General features: G+C 42.6%; 1 protein-coding gene across 5 annotated transcripts in view; it reads left to right on the top strand.

Moving 5' to 3' along the window:
* The window catches only part of NTRK2 (neurotrophic receptor tyrosine kinase 2), a 590,175-nt gene that overhangs the window by 469,155 nt on the left and 103,913 nt on the right, over positions 1-17,107 (top strand). For all 5 annotated transcript variants that reach the window (XM_078675804.1, XM_078675807.1, XM_078675806.1 and 2 more), the window contains one exon: positions 15,093-15,327. In XM_078675804.1, the coding sequence (XP_078531930.1) occupies positions 15,093-15,327 (235 nt within the window). The remainder of the gene's footprint in view (positions 1-15,092; positions 15,328-17,107) is intronic.

Below are 17,107 nucleotides of genomic sequence, written 5' to 3'. Positions count from 1 at the left end.
TAACGTTTTGATTCGTATAGCAGAGCAAGCAACACAGAACAGACATGTGGAGAGGATGTGGTCTCACGGCTAGAGCTGCTGACTTTGGAGCTGAGAAAACAAGGATCGAGCCTCGGGGATGACTCCACGTCCTGTGATTCTGGGCAAATCACATAATCTCCCTGCGCCTACCCAGAAAAATATGAACGTGTCCTTGTGTAACGTAACTGGTGCTAGTGTAAAGCGCTCCAATACCTTCGGGTCGAGATTGTGCTATGTCAATCTGCAAAAAAATATAGTCGCACCAGTGCTTTCATACTGAGAATCTAGATGAATGTTCCAAGACAATGTCCACATATCATAGTCGTTTTTAAATCACGCTGTATAAATTGTCCCTCGGTGCTGGCTGAACTGGTTTCGGTTAGTGTGAGACAGATTAATCCAGTGTTTTTGAGAGAAGTAGAATGGATGATGGATAAATGGATGGATTTCTGAGGGTTTGGGTGGCATGTTGGCAGAGCCGATCACAAAAAAATGTAAATTAACTAGTAGACGAGTCTATCTGTGTGTATGTATACATGTGTGAGACCTCGTAAATCTAGAGAAAGAGTGCGATGGAGACAGAGAGAGGAGAGGGCGTACGTGCGATAGACAGAAAGAGAGAGAGAGAGAGAGAGAATAACCAGGCCTTTGTGGCCTCCTTGTTGATGATGTCCACCTGGCAGATTAGATAAGGAGGGGCCTGTTCTGTAAAAATTTACAGCCAACAAGATTTGAGGAATCAGCTTTGGATGTTGCTCAGACCAGAATATATATGTTATTTTATCATGGTCAAAGGTTGTGTGACGTCGCTTTTTGTGATATTATTGATAAAGATCATGCACTGTTTCACCCTGTAGTGCTTCAAGCTCAAGCGGCATGTGAATCTTGTAAAACTATCCCCATGATTTTCGTGACATGACACAAAATTTTAGTTTGAACTTAGATATTGAGAAGGTGAACCAGAATACAGATCACTGGGGAACTCCAAGAAGCTGATCCCTCACAATTAAGCTATTTGGTTTTATTAGATGTGTTTTCATATCAATGATGCTGCCACAGATGCTTCAAAGCACTTTTCAGGTTTAGGAGGAACATTACAGGAAGTTGGGTGTTAGAAAGCTCTTCCTCACAGGTAACCTGCCAGCAGACAGTCCAGAGTTGTAGGCAGTAATTTTTCAAATAATCCAAAGGCTTGCATTAAAAGATGTTAATTCAGGAAAATCTGTTTTGAAGCTGTGGGGATTGGAGTGAGAGCACTCCGCCATATTGAGCCGTGTGCATACAATGTTCATTTTGGGATGTCCACCTTAGATGTCTGATTAGCCGGTACAGTATCATTACATTTGAAAGGTAAGAAAGAGCACAGTTGTTGAGAGCCTTATTGTTGGAAAACGAGGCATTATCTCTGAGGCCTGCACAAATAACATATCTACATTTGTCCTTCACTGGGAACCAAACACCCCATTGTAGCTCTTGACTCTCAGAGGATAGCATTGCAGAGTAGTCCAAGGCTTACTCAAGGGAGGTGGCGTAGGCTAGTAATCGCCATTTACCAGAACACAGAAATAACACTCAATAATTGAATGTCCAGTCTGTACCTTGCTTTATAAAAGGAAGAGTACATTTATTAAACACACACACTACTGGATACTATGCAACAATTTACAAATATGCATAAGCTGTTGGAATTACTTTGTGACATTGCATAACACTTACACTCCTCCCGCGGGGCGGGTGGGGCTTAGTACCACCACTCCCATGTATGCACATCATCTTGCCCCCTAATGCAGTAGGTTGAGAATATCCTGAAGTGAGGGCCTTGCCCACTGGCACCATCTCAGTGGCGACACGATCCGCCCCATTATCTCAACAAGCATTTAAAATGGGCACACCTGCCCTGGTGACACATAACCCTGACTGAGCGTTTCATACTGACCATACAGTATGCACCTCTACATCTTAGTGGCTAACAGTCTGGGTTGTTCTTCACCTAAAGCAGCAGCAAGAATACATGTTTAGGCATCACTTAAAATGACAATACTTTTACAGTTATAATGGATTGCAATTCAAGCCCCTAAAAGGCATCACAATTGTAAACACAGGATTAAGTATATACAGCCAGACACCCTAGCAGGAATGTCCAGAAACATAATCCCACTTTGCTTATGACTTCACCTTATAAATGTGACTTTCTGTCCCTCAAAAAAATACAACACTAGGAAACAGAAACATGCTTCTCTTGTGCAATTGCACCTCTTCACCTCCAGGGGATGCCCTTCTCTAGACATCTCCAGTTCAGCCCTTCACACCTTCGTACAGTCCCAAACACACCCCAGCTGAAGAACAAAAGTTCCAGCCACAGAATTCTGTTGGCACATGGCTAAGCCCTTGAGGGGTTGTTTCTTTCAAGTCCCCAAGAGACTTAAGGACGTACTTTCTTCACGTCGTGCTGGGGGAGTCTGCATGCTCCTTCCGCTCCCCCCTGCAACTTTTTACCCACTTTGCCGTGAGCTCGTCCTCCTGGGGTTACCACACACAGAGCACAAGATGACTGTCCTCGCAGGCCGATCCAGGCCTGCAAGGCATTAGAGGGCGCTTTCCCCAGGCCCACGAATAATAGAACAGTGGCTCACCCGCTGCTCAGGGAGAACCGCGCTGCCCTTGTGGGCGGCCACACGCCGCTTCTGCTATCGTTGGGGTCCGGCTCCCACCCAGACCCTTTGCTGCCAGGTGAGCTTCTAGCAGCTCACGGAGCCCACCCCCGGCCGCTCCTGCCACTTCTCGGGGGCCCGGTCCCACCCGGGCACCCCTCTTGTCTGGATCATTGGGGAGCTGATCGTGGAGGTCACCCCAGGCAGCTCCCGCCGGCTCCCCGACTAGCCAGCACCCTCATGTGCTGCGGTGGGCGCCGGCACTTCTGTTCTGGTCTTCCTGCTCCTGCGGGCAGACACAAGGCTGCCTCTGGTCTGGCGGGACCTTGGGGGAGTGCGACGGCACTCCCTCTCCTTTCTCCTGCCACGGGGAGTGTGGCAGCACTCCCCCGTCCTCACGCTCCACATCGGGGCCCTGAGCTGGGATTCCGGGCCCCAGGGCATCTTTGCGGGAAGCGCGATGGCGCTCCCCGACTTGGCTTCTTGGATTTGGGGCCCGGAGTTGGGATCCCAGGCCCCTGAGCATCTTTGCGGGGAGCACACCTGGCACTCCCTGACTTCCTTCTTTGTGGAGGGGCATGATGGCGCTCCCCGACTTCGGCGGGCCCGGAGTTGAGGGTTCCGGGCCCCTCTCACCATTCCCTGGGGTGGGCACAGTTTCTCTATTTTAGTTGGGGGCCAGGGTGGGCTCCTGGCACCCCTCTCGGGCAGTTTCATGGGGAGCGTACTGGTGCTCCCCGACTTTATTTCTTCTGGTGGGAAGCCCCCGGACCTGACCCACCCGGGGGCCCATTCAAGACCAGCAGTGGTGCCCCACACATTTCGTCGTCGGTCAGGTCAGAGGTCAAAGGTCGCCTACTTTCTGGGGGGCGTATCTCAGCCCCCAGGGGACGATCTGCACCATTTTGGCCTCTTCTTGCGCCTGAAGGCCACCCCTAGGCATCTGGGGCATTTTCTTCACCCTCCTGGCCTCCAAGAGGGTGAACTCAGCAGGGAGCTGTCTTCACTGGCTCCTTGTGCCAGCCTTTAACCTGGCTGTCCTCTTGGGCCTCTCTTCTCCCTGCACAGAGGCCCAGGCTTCTCTTCACTGGTCCTGGACTGCCCTGCAGGTGCAATCTAGGGTCCTGGGACAGTCAGGGGGTTCCTCCTTCCAACTGCTCATGGCTCTAGCCTCCAGCACCAGTTTTCCTCAGCAGACCACACCCCAGAGAGATCTCCTCTTCCTGTCCAAGACCGTTTAAAAGAATTTGGAGGGGGCTGGCAGGAAGGCTCTTCTGCCCTATCCTGAAGCGACACGCCACCTCTATGCCCCTCCTCCCTCCTTCCTGCACAGGCCTCTGGGATAGTTCAAAATGGCATTGTCCAGGGGTCTCATGCCACACGGTCTCTGAAAAGCCCCCTTGCTGCCTTTATGGCCAAAAGTAGCTTGGTGTCTGGCACCAGGTGACAGCTGCTGATGGATAACCTGCAGCCCCAACCCCCATCTCTATCTCTTGGAGAGGAGACCTTCGCCCTTGGAATGCTTGCTGTGAAGGGCTATGTCTCTGATGCTACGGCTTGGGGAGGGCAGTCATTAACTCAGCCTGGCAGGGTCACACCCAGCCAGGCTCTGGTTATGAGCTCAGTCAGAGGAATATAAAATTTTTGGATGACCCATAAGCAGTACAGATATGGCTTTGGACCCAGCAGAATACTTCTTTTTACACAACTTACAGTGTACTTTGATGCATGTCTGGAATTGGTAGGCCCTAGGGAAGTGAAACTACCCCATATAGTCTCCATCTTCATAAGAGAGTACTGGAGTGTTTCTATAGCAAAAACAGTAAAGCACACTGACTTTCCCTCACATGTGTCTTCCCATACTATAAAGCTTATTCCATGTCACCACCCAATTCTGCATCCTTCCTGCTACACCATTCTATCTGTACCTGCTCCTGGGCTGCGCACAACAGGAATCTCCCTGTGCAGCCGCTACACATGTGCACACGCATGTACACACGTCTCTACATGTAACCAGTCCGGTGCCCCTTACCCTGGCTGCAGCGCAGCAGCCTTCTCTCACAAGGGAACACCGGTGCAATTTGCATGCAGTCTGATTCCTCATGAGTTCACTGCGGGTTAGTCCCAACTTATGAGGCTCTCCCACGGCAAAAGCAAAAAAATTAGGTGTTTAAAAGCAAAACATCCAGGCGCCTCAGATGATCAGAACCACCTTCTAACATTTATGAATAAGGATAGTGTTTGTAATTCAAGAGTCACACTGCTGGACGTTATACTGGAGTTGGCCTGTTGTTTTCTGCAATTGCACTTTGCCTGTGCAAAGGACAAATGTAAGCATGGAAGGTTGCCAGTGGGCACTGGCGGAAATTCTGCAAACTAGTTGATTCATCTACTGCATTGAGCACTGTGCAGATTGCCCACTTCCACTAGAAACATTTGCTTGCTAACGCTGAGCTTTTTCAAGAGAATTGCACTTCTACACTTCATACAGGGGTCTGGGAAGTCTGACAGGAGTCTGATAAAGCAATTCCACTTTCCTCTTTTCCCGTTTTAACATAACTAAATTCTGCATGGAGGATGGCCAGTGTTGACGTTAGTTTATCAGATAATCTAAAGTTAAAGCGCCTACACCAGTTTGAGGAAGTATTTGTCCTCAGTAACAAATATGTCCCTAAATAGATTTGATTGTCAGCAAATAAAATAGCATAATCAATTAAATAATCTATTTCGAGACAAGGTATCAACCACGAAGGCTTATTAAATGACTAAAGTTAGTTACAGAAGGCTACATATGATTATTCTCAAAAGCAGCCGAAATTCATATTAAATCATATAGAGGGGATTAGAATAATGCCCAATAAAATTGCAGCAGGTCTGACATAATTCAAGACTCACAAAAAATATAAAAAGTATTCGAAGTCCTAACCATGAGGCAAACTAGCATGGGTCTGCTCTCTAAGAGTCAGAGCAAGCAACTCTGGTTTGCCTCAAAATGAGCTCTCTTTTATTGGAAAATACACAGCAAAAATCACACAGCAGCATGACATCAACAAAATGTTGCAGAAGATCGGAAACTCACATCACAGAATAACATACATCAATACCTAACACCATCCTAACACTATTTCCTAAATGAATAATGATAATTCCCCTATTACCCCAATTTCATCAGATTGCAGAGTAAAAATCTAGTTAGATATAATACAATGACAGACTTATGAAATGAATAGGTATACTGAGCCTGGGCTGGAAGAACGGAAGAAGCAGCAACATTTAAGAGGAACACTCCCTAATGAGCTTACAAAGAACAACATTTTAATTCATGGAGAGCAGGCAGGGTTATACAACTTATTGCATTCAATAATGCTTTCAGTGCACATTTTGCTGCGTTTGGATTCAGAGAGTAATGAAAATACAGTCACCTTTGAAATACAAGATGGAGCCTGGGCCTGGTTTGGCCAAGCCACGGAAACACACTTCTGCAAAGGGGAACACATTTGTTTTGGTTGCAAAACATTCATATAATTAAATAATCTTTATTAATTAAAAATCTGCTCTAGCTGTACACACTTGCACAAGCACTGAGAGCACGTTGATTAATCTACTGCACTAAGCCCCTCTATTCGAACTATAGTATATCCTTTAGTGGCAGTCTATTTTTTAATTCTAGATCCAAAAACACTGAGGAGCATTTATTAAATGAAGCACAGAGGAGTATAAGAAGCAACCATTTAGATAATTTTAGTTCAGATATTGAACCGCCTTCTTGTAATGAAGACCATGCTCTCAAATATTTTAGAGACATTAATATCTACATTTAAAACCCAGGCACGGCATGCCTTAGTTTAATTAGGGACAGCAAATTAGTTCCAATAATTCAATCATTGATAATCTTATGAAAGTTAAATTCACGCATGTGGAGTATGTTTCACAACTGATGTATAGATGCTGATGGCTGCTCGTCTAAAAAAGTCAGAAATTGAAGACTAAATTGAAGAAATAAATATAGGTTACTCATAAACTTAAAAAAAGAAGTTAATTGACTAGTTAAAAGTTGAACTAGGGAGTGAGGTTAGCTTTCTGTACAGCCCACCTTTTGTCCATGCCTTGAAGCTACCCAAGCTGAGACTAAACTTGAGGCAGCAAAGAAACTTTTCACCTGCATTCATGAATCTAGAGTGTGGAATGGTGCAGCACACATGTTTAATGTGGGGTGTGCAAAGATGACATAGCTGCCAGTAATGGCGCTTCTAATATTTCTAGTAATTTGCGATCACAGACTATAGATGATGGCGTGGTTCAACCAGTGGAGTTAAAACAAGACACAAGGGTAAGATTGATGCAAATTTTAATATCTAAAATTAGGGTTTTAATTTTTTATTCCTTGCTACAGTACCAGGCATATTGATCTGAATGTGATCTTGTCATCGATTTGGTGGTAAGCAGTTAAGAATGACGGAAGTCAGGAGGGCTGGATGAAATTTACGGAGAAGAGATGTGATGATATCTGATATGTGTGTATATATGCAGCACTGTAGAAATTATAATTTTAACATTACGTTCGTTCTGTTTGGGATTCCTACACCTGGGGGACTAATTCTCTACCAGGGACAGGAACCAAGAGGGTGTAGTATCATACCTGTGACCACAGTGGGAACATGAACAGATGTTTTTAGACACGTTGATGGGATAAGAGATCACCGGGATGTGTAGCACAACTATACTATTTCTGTTTATTTGTGTTCCTTATTTAGTTTATGTTCTCCTATAATATTGGGAGTACTTTCCACATGTGACGAGAGGGGCCAGGATCTAGTCAGACCGGCTCGTGTTTTTTGTGGCATACCGACCGAAATACGGTGGGGCCAGAGGTGGTACTGGGAGCGACATCATTCCTGAAGAAGACCGGGGTGACCTTTTCAGGCACAGTAAGTCGGTCGAAACATGTTGACACTAGCAGTACCTGGAGGGGTGTCTTGAGAAACCTCACCTTTTCTTCTAGACACTACCCATCCTTCTTTTTTAAATCCTGGTGGGGGAACCTTGGAATAAAGTTTAGGTTGGTATCCTCAAACCAGTTTTAAATCACATCCTTATTAACTGCACTTTCTGTCGCATCACTAGTTCCAGTCACTTGGTGATATGCACTGTTCTATCACTCTGTATGTTACGTGTATTAAGTGTTGAGTTTTGTGGCCTTACGTTTTGTTGTGTTTGATTTATTATTTTACCCCTCCCTTATGCTCCGCCCTGAGTGTGGCTACACCAGGGCGTATTGTAGGCAGGCCCAATGATGAAGCATGTCACATACTTCGGTATGTGAGTGAGGCCAGTTTTTCTAAACAGATGAGTTTTTCTGTTTCGTTATATGTGTTGTTTTGTGCTCTCCAACCCTCATTGTGTGTTCAAATGAGAATTAATGAGGGTTCGGGGTGGTAGAGTGAAGTCTTAGATCCTCTCCCCTTCTACGTGTAAAGTGAAGCAGTTAAGAATAGCATATTTTAAAAAAACATTAATAATTGTAGCAACATTTTCCGCAGCCTTTGCATTGATTCCAGTGCTAAAGGATATTGAGAGGAGAGACAGTAGGTTTTCTTTCTGCTTTGAATGGAATGGAGTTACCAGATTGAAGTTATTTTCCCATCTTCTTAGTCAAATATTTTTAGCTGCTGAGCCTGAGTTTAAAATGGCAGGATTGTTGGTGTCTTTTTTCCCCACTAACAGGTAATCAATTCACACAACATAAATTAGTTATTACAAATGTTAGTTTCTTAAAGGTTCAGTTTGATAACAGGGATGTTACTTTACCAGGGGACAAACTTTAATCATAGTCTTAGATAATGAACGTACAGCTAGCCCCCCATGTCAGGAAAGTTAAGCTCAAAGCACCTTAAATCAGGAGTCTTCAAACTGGGCGGGCGGTCCCCTTTGAGGAGCCAAAAGTGATGCAGGCTCTGGCCAAAAGAAGCATTATGCTGATAACCCTGCTTTCTTTTTCCGGGGGTGGGGGGAGGGAACATGAGCGTCAGTAAGCCGCTCTGTAATGGGCCATCACTAACATCTTTTGTCATGTATATCCCAGCTGGGAGTTTGTATCAAAAAGGAAGGAACTCCAAATATTCTTCAAAATTCCCACATCCATTTCTAATAATCGCTGTGGATACTTTTGCCCATTAGTAAGGCCTGCTTGACCAAAATAGTATGTTTGACAATCATGTATTTGATTGTATTTTTAAAATGGTAACAGAACTTCACTGCAATGTTTAAATACGTATAGACATATTTAATCATTACCAATTTAATAGAATAATCAATCAAAATTCTGAGGTGGAGCCACCGAAAACCTAGAAGCATTGAAGGGCAGGTTGACTTTAAAATCTTTTATTGAAACATCTTTGATTTTGCTAGATGGCGTCCTTGTTGCCCCTATTTAGAAGCTGTTGACCAAGTATCAAATATTTGCCCCGAGAAACTGGTCACTGCCCCAATATCTCTACCAGGTTTTACTGTGATTTTTAATCAGCAAAAGTTCCAGAACACGTGATCGACAGGGGACCCAGCCATTTTAATAAAGGATAATACTAAACTCAGAAGTGACCTTATTCAATTGTATACTAATACTATAAAGATGGTGAACTATGACTGGCATGATCAGTCTATATTTAAAAGTCTAGTTGTTTTTAATCTTTAATTTTGGACAAAGTGTTTAATTCATAAGGATCTAGAAATACTGGAATTCTCAATTTCAAATGTATGTGTACATTCTAAAGCTATACACATTTTTATTGGTGTTGACTTCAATGCTAGGACTTACAGCGGTCCATCCTTGACTAATGCATATTTACCTGACTCTGAATTTGCTGATGGAGGAGTTATACCAGGTGGTTGTTAAAGAGGTGAAAAACTATTTTGTAGAATGAGTAATATCAGCGTTGTGATACTAAATTGGAGACATGCACCAGTTCTGCCCCCAATGTGAATTTGTATCAAAGGTCTTCACAGCCACCCTATAGATGATATGTTGGTGGATGCTAAATTTGGCTATAATGTGGTTACGGACTTTCATGTGTGTGGATGACCACTTAGTGATCATTTCCTATTAAAGCCGTCCTATCTCTGCTGTCTGAATCTCTACAGTGTAATAAAGGGGATTTTATATTAAACAATAATACCAAAAAGGGGAATAGGAGTAGAGTATGAGGTGTATTTTGAAATAAGTCTATTGTTGAGAAAGAATGAAGGTTGCTTCCTGCTGAGGCAGACATTGGTGTCCTATTGTGATTGGACCATGGAATATGTTTTGAAAAAGAGTGCTTCTATTGATGATATAAAGTGTACAAAACCAAAGAAAAACTGTGGTATAGCAAAGAGTATATTTTTACCACAAATCTTTTAAAAGGACACAATGGAATTCCTTCTGATTGCATATAAGAATAAGCCAGCAACTTACAACGTTCAAGTGAAAGTGTAAAAAAAAGAGGGAGCACTGAAAGCCTGACAGCGCACGGAGGTAGTTGTGAATAGAAATGCTATGGTTCCGTTGTGGAAGTTGGTGGAACTGAGATCTTGCCAAGAACAAACAAACATGGTCTTCAAGATTGCAAAAGATCAATGGAGGGAATGTATTGTACAGCATTATAGCCACTCTGAAGATGTTGGGAACTCAGTGACCCCATTTATAATATGTGATGAAATTGTATCAAAGATTTGTTTAAATAACATGATGGAAATTATAGGAGGCATCACCCAGAGTAAGGCAGCAGTCCCAGATAGCATACCTAATATTATTTTTAAATTATATCTCCCCTTGTGGGCTAGAGTACTATGTTCAGTTTGTATGTATGTTGTGACAGCAGAGAACATCCCAATTTCATGGAATGGGATTTCTGTTAAAAGTATATACCAAACAAAGGTAGTCTGGTTGATCCATCAGCTGGTGAACTTAATTCTCTGTTGGAATGTTTATCTAGGATATTTTTTAGAATATTTCTGGAGGGATTTGAAAAATGGGTAAAAACTGAGAATTTAAATTGGCAGGGTTTAGATTTCCCAGCGGAATAACTCATGAATGTTTTTGCATTAAATAATATCACATGCGAATATATCAATGAGTGAATCCTTTTTGCCTGTTTGTCCATTTTGTGGTCAGCTTTTGACTGTGTAGACCTTGGAATATCATGAGAAAATAGACCAGGGATACCCCCCGGCCTTTCATCCATTATAATGAGCCTCCTTGATAAAATAAAACCCAGGCATGGGTACAGCTGTCCTCGATAGAGAAAATGGCTAGAATGACTGAGACCAGAAATGGCTGAAGCCAGGCTGAGCGCCAATACTATTCATTTTTTTATGGTTTACAGTCTTCCTTTAGTGGTGTCAAATATAATCTTTCTAAAGTTGATGGCCAAGCTGTCAATGTTTTATTATACAATGAAGATTCAACTTTATTTGTCTACATGCCTATTGGATTACCACATCAACTTAATGCTTCAGCGGAATACTGATTTACTCACTAATTGATTATTTAGGTGAGCAAGACCAAGATTACGTAATTTGGTAAGGTAGAAAGTGCTTTTGGGGGGACATTAGGTAATAAAAAGATTGTGATTATTAATAATTACATATATTTGGGAGTTACTTTTGTTAAGAATCTCAATTGGTTAGACCATTATGCAGTAATAACACAAAAAGCATTAACCCCTTCGCTGCGTGCATCGGCCAACGGCCGTCGCGATCACTACCTAGGTAGTGCTGCGCACGTCCGTTGGCTGACGCGGCCCCGCCCACTCTTCTGAAACCGCTGCACCGTGGCGGAATTCGCGCCCCGGTTAAGTGGTTAAGAGCACTCAATGCCTTTGCAGAAGTAATCAGCAGTTTACAAGCTACACTTTGCAATCATTCATTAAGATTTATGCTGATAAAATAGTTCCTACATTCCTTTATTCTCTAAGTGCATTTACTCTGGAACCACAGTTTAATGCTGAAAAATGTAAAGTAAAATACTTGAATAGGTAGTAGGTATCCCACCTGCTGTCTCAGTGGAGGTCTTGCACATTGAGCTTGTGCTTACGTATTTTAAATGCATACATTACAATGTTTAAAGATTGTTTATTAATAAGTTAGCAAACTCAGAAGAAGTATATGTTATTTGTAGAATGCATCATGGCAATAAACGGCTCCAGACTGAATCTGCAGATTGTTGGTAGCAGTGTTGTTTCTAAAAATAGCATATTCGTTGGTGCATAAGTGCAACATCAGGTTGTTACAGAGGTATAGGGGTGGGATCACCACAGTTGCAGAAGAAGTGTTAGCATGAAATCTCGAAAGGTTTTTTGCTACAATTTGTTGCTTCAGATATGCAACCTTGGAAAGATTTTTTTGTGTGGACGGAAGGCTTTCCAATGAATGCGACAGGCTGTACTCTTGACAGAAATATCTGACTGCGACCACTTTCTCTCCAAAGCTCTGGAATTTCAGGAGAAAGAGCTTTTTGGGGAACTATTTGTTTTTCGGTAACTTGGCCTTGCAATGCAGCAGGAGTGCACATAATCCCGTTGCAGTGATCATGTTCTAATACAATAAACTGGGAGAGGATGTGGCCTAACGGCTAGAGCTGTCGACATCGAAGATGGGAAGCCGGATTCGAATCTCAACAGGGTCGCTCAACATCCAGTGATTTTGGGCAAATCACTTAATCTCCCCATGCCTAACAAATTGAATGTGCCCGTCTGTAATGCAACTGGTGGTCATGAAAAGTGCTCTGATACCTTCGGGTCGAGATCGCGCTATACAAAACTCCCCCCCCAAAAAAGCCAGATTCGCTGATATGGAAATTATGAAATGAGTTCTGTTGAGTGACAGTGACACTAGCTTTTCATTATGTTAATAGTTCTATATGAAACATTGCACAGAACTAGAGGGTTCTTTGCTTACATGGAGGAAAAATTAAAAGTCTCTGAACAAAATGACTAGACACTCTGAAAAATACACTGATTCTGCAAAACACTCCACGAGATTCAGTGCTTAATTTGAGCAGGAGCTTTCAGGTGCTCAGCTCCTGCACTTCTTTCACAGGGCCGGGCTACAATTTCTGACCCTGCAGGTGGTGGTCTCAATATTAATTGTTCAAATTAAAAATAAAAAGAATAACATACATTGCATGGTTTCTGGCTGGTATATGTTCATGGACAGGCCAGCATACGCCTGTCCAGGCAGGCATGATTGTGTATCACCACGTTAGTGATGATGTCATCTCGCCAATCACAAATCCAAGAAGTCATCGACAAACTAGGTCTTGCATTCTATTCCCAGAGTCTGCTGCACCATGCCACTGCCTGAGCCTAAGCCTCCCATTGGATAATTGTAGCTGGGGGCTGGCTCAAGACGGAGTTGAGGCAAGGAAGCTTCAAGAGCGCATTTGGAGCTTGGGAGTGAGGGCTCTTGAGGAAGAATAAAGAAAAGTAAGTGTGGACTTTCCACTTGCTGTGTAGCCAGAGTAGCATATCCTGCAGCCCTGCATTGCTGTTATCCTCAACAAGCTTGATGCGGCTGTGGCCCAACACAACTTTATACTGCACTGATTAATATATGCAAAAAAAGAATTTTTATTTGGTGTACATTTTGTTTTTGCACTCTGTGTAGGTAAGAAAGTAAAACACGTCATCTTCCTCTTCTTTAGGAAAGACAACAGGAAAACGCAGAGTTCAAAATAGCAGGGACATGTACAGGCTGACGACAGGGGTCAAAGGCAGCAGCAGTGTTATAGAAGAGAGAGAGAGCAGGAGTAAAGAGGAGAAAGAAACAACAGGAGAGGAGAGAGATAAGACAGAGCTAAGTAGAAGAAAAAGAGAGCAAATCAGATTCAAAGAGAAAGCAGCCATGATGTGAAGAAGAGAGCATTAAGAAGAGAGAAGATAGAAGGAAAGGATGTAGAGGACAGGACAGAGGAAAAAAAACAGACAAATGATAAAACGGAGGCACAGCTAATCACTGCTAGAGAGTGATAGTAAAGAGCCAAGATCGAGGGGAGAGAGAGCAGAGCATGGATACAAGTGAAGAGGAAAAAGGGCAGGGTTAGAATGAATAGAGGGAAATCAGAAATGCAGGGAATAACGTAACACACCAGGTGTGACAAAGATGATAGAAAACAATTAGAGAGGTTAGAAGATAGACTCTTAGAGCAAAGACGTAGGGGACAGACAACAGATCAAGGTTAGAAGATAGAGACTGAGGCAGTGAGAGTGTTGAAAGTAGGGCTCACCGGAGGAAGAAGTGAGCTGTGGCCTCCCTGGCAAAATTTTCAGCACCTGCACTTCTTTTTTACAAATTAAGCACTGACGAGATTAAATGAATGCAAGTGTTGAAACGTTCAGTGATTTGCACCCTATAAGCAGACATGCCAATGCTTCAAAGAGCAAAAGGGACAGTTTTTGCCCCAAATATGCATATTCCGCCCGACTCTATTACCAGAGGTTGAACCTGATTTTCTGGACATGTATTTGGCACAGTATGCGTGGGCCATGTCCCAGATGCCGTCATTGTGTGCTCTATTGTTAAGCAAAACATTGTTCGCGCTAAAAGTACAGAGTCTTGAACTGTGGAGTTCAGTGCATTATTATAGGTTTATTTTGACTCTAGTGATCTTGTTTCACTAATCCTTTTTGTAAAATCCTTAGTACATCAGGCTATTAAAATATGCAAACAAGAGGAGGCAGGGCGGCAATATCTCAAGCGCAGATCAGTTATGAGTACTATAAATTAGCATGTCATATTTGGCAGCGCTAGCAAATGACAGTTGGTGAAAGCATGTTACCTTTCGAAGTTTCATGTTTTTGTATATATCACATTTACTGTGTGTATAAATACATGCAAAGGAAGCCTCAGGACTTTTATAGAACTTTTCACAATTTCAAACACGGAGCAATTCAAATTATTGAGAAATTTTGCAGTGAATGTAACATTAAGGTATCCGTCTAAAGTCATAAATAGCGCTAGTCAGGAATCATTAAACCTTAACATTTCCACCACTCATTGTATACAAATTTATACTCATTTATCGATGCGCTATTCAACGTTTAACAGCAATGCATACATTTATTTGTATAATTAAACATTTTACATTTTTCAAGACAAATCAGGAAAATTATATATTTGAGTCATTTATGTGAACATCAGTTGTATTTTGTAGGGAGTAAAAATGCATATTAACGTGAATCTATTGCATTGTACCCGATGGAACAATATTTGTGAACCGAAAGAAATCCTGGAACAAATTTGAAATTTTAAAATGTATCTAATTCTGCTACACTATGTAGTTTAAATAAATATTTTGTCAGGATACATGCCACTAATGCCAACAGTAAATGATGCCCATAGGTTCCAGACTTATGATTAGTTTCACCACTCCTTTCTTAAATACAGATCCCATGGACCCGATGCTGTGCTTATGGCAGAAGGAAATCTGCTTGCAGAACTGACCCAGTCGCAGATGCTGCACATTGCCCAGCAGATTGCGGCTGGCATGGTGTACCTGGCATCGCAGCACTTTGTCCACCGTGATCTTGCTACCAGGAATTGCTTGGTGGGAGAAAATCTTCTTGTGAAGATAGGAGACTTTGGGATGTCCAGAGATGTCTACAGCACGGATTACTACAGGGTAAGTGGAGATTTCCTATTTTTGTCCTTTATGCAACATCAGAATGCTGCATGCTGATTGGCTGATGGCATTACAATGTCTATCATGGATATTTACACCAACCAGTGGCGGCTGCTAGGGAACAGGAGTGGGGGGGACGGCAGAGGGAGGTTAGAAAAAAAACAAACAAGAAAAGAAAAAAAAACGTACCTACAGAAAGCCGGCCGCCTCCTCTCCTCCACTCTCCCTCGTCTACTGGCTCCCGGAAGCATGCAGGCTCTCAAGTTTCCCATACCAATCACAAACCTGCCTTACAGCAGCATTGTGATTGGTCTGAGCACTGTGGTTTGGTGCTCAGAGAGGGCCTGGGCATGTTCTCCACCCTGAGTGGAGAACATGCCCACCACCCTCCCATTGCTGGCTGTGACGACAGCCTAGCCCCGCCCGCACTGTAAAACTGCTGCATTATGGAAAAATAAAATGATAACATAGAGTTATTATCATTTTATTTTTTATTTTTTAGTGGGGTGGTGCTCCTCCACCTTAGCTGAGGAGCCGCCGCTGTCACCAATTCAAAGTTATTCCCTCATGCTGCCGCACTGTCAATATCACCAAGCACAGTTTTTCTAGAGATGTTTAAAATATGTCAGAAATATTTCCATTCAGTATGATGAGCGAATGGGCTCATTTCAGAATTGCTTGAGAAAGCACAGCATCTGGACAGGTTAACATAAGCAGATGTAGACAGGTTAGCTCAAAAGTGTGCTGCCATTCCTTTCCCTGATAGGGGGCTATTTTGTCTAGTAAACTAGGACAATTGTTTCCGAAAGGTACAATGAGTTTATTATAGTTTTTATTTTGTATTTGTGGCAATGTTGGTAAAATGTCGTTACAATGTAAGTTTTCATTGCACTTGACTTATTTATGACTGTTTTGGAGACTACTGCCCCCGTTTGCTTATCAGGTGCCCTTGTGCCAACTGCTCCAGTATGAGAAATGCCATTCACATTGAATTGATGCTTTCTGCCTTTTCAATGGTTGTTGTCATGTATCAGCTCAAGGAAAGTAGGAATGCAGAGAATGTTTAAGAGCAAGTGCCCACCTCAAACGCTAGAATATCTTCTAACATTCTAGGGTTTTTTAGTTGTGATTTTAAATAACAGTTTGGTATAGCACAGAGGCACAGACTAGTATTAGTGCGCTTTACATGAAAACAGCAATTACAATTCTTCAACTAAAACATAAGTTACTCATTTGGAGGTGAAAATGGAGAAACATGAAACGAATCATGTATTGCATGGTAGTTTCGAAATAGCTATGTTGTTCAATTTATTTGAAAGTATTGTCTCCTTTTTTGCCTAAAGCTGATCTCTGTTAAAATAGAGTAAGCAATTACGTAGAAGGATGAAAATAGGGCACAGTACAGAATAAAAAATAACAATACATTTGTTACTGCACGTGAACCAGTGAGTGATGGGTGATTGCTGGTAGTTCAGTGTGGGTAATCCTGCAGACGGTCAATGTTAAGTACTTCAGCACTAATTATGTAGTTTTGTACACAGCCCATAATCAAAATTAGAGATATATACTGTTCAGAGCTGTATTATTTCCAACATTTGATTTCTTTTTGCTGACAGCGTTTAGATTTGGATTCTTTGATTGGGCATGGCAATGTATACATTGAATTTATGTAACGTCTTAAGAACTGTGAATCTGAACCAACACACTTGTGACTTTTGAATGGTTAGTTGTCGGGATGTTGTTTAATTGCCGTTTGCATACCCGTTGCTGTTGTGGGCAT

The sequence above is a fragment of the Lissotriton helveticus genome, chromosome 2_1 (assembly GCF_964261635.1).
Source record: "Lissotriton helveticus chromosome 2_1, aLisHel1.1, whole genome shotgun sequence".
Taxonomy (NCBI): Eukaryota; Metazoa; Chordata; class Amphibia; order Caudata; family Salamandridae; genus Lissotriton; species Lissotriton helveticus.
This window is presented reverse-complemented; position numbering and strand designations above follow the sequence as displayed.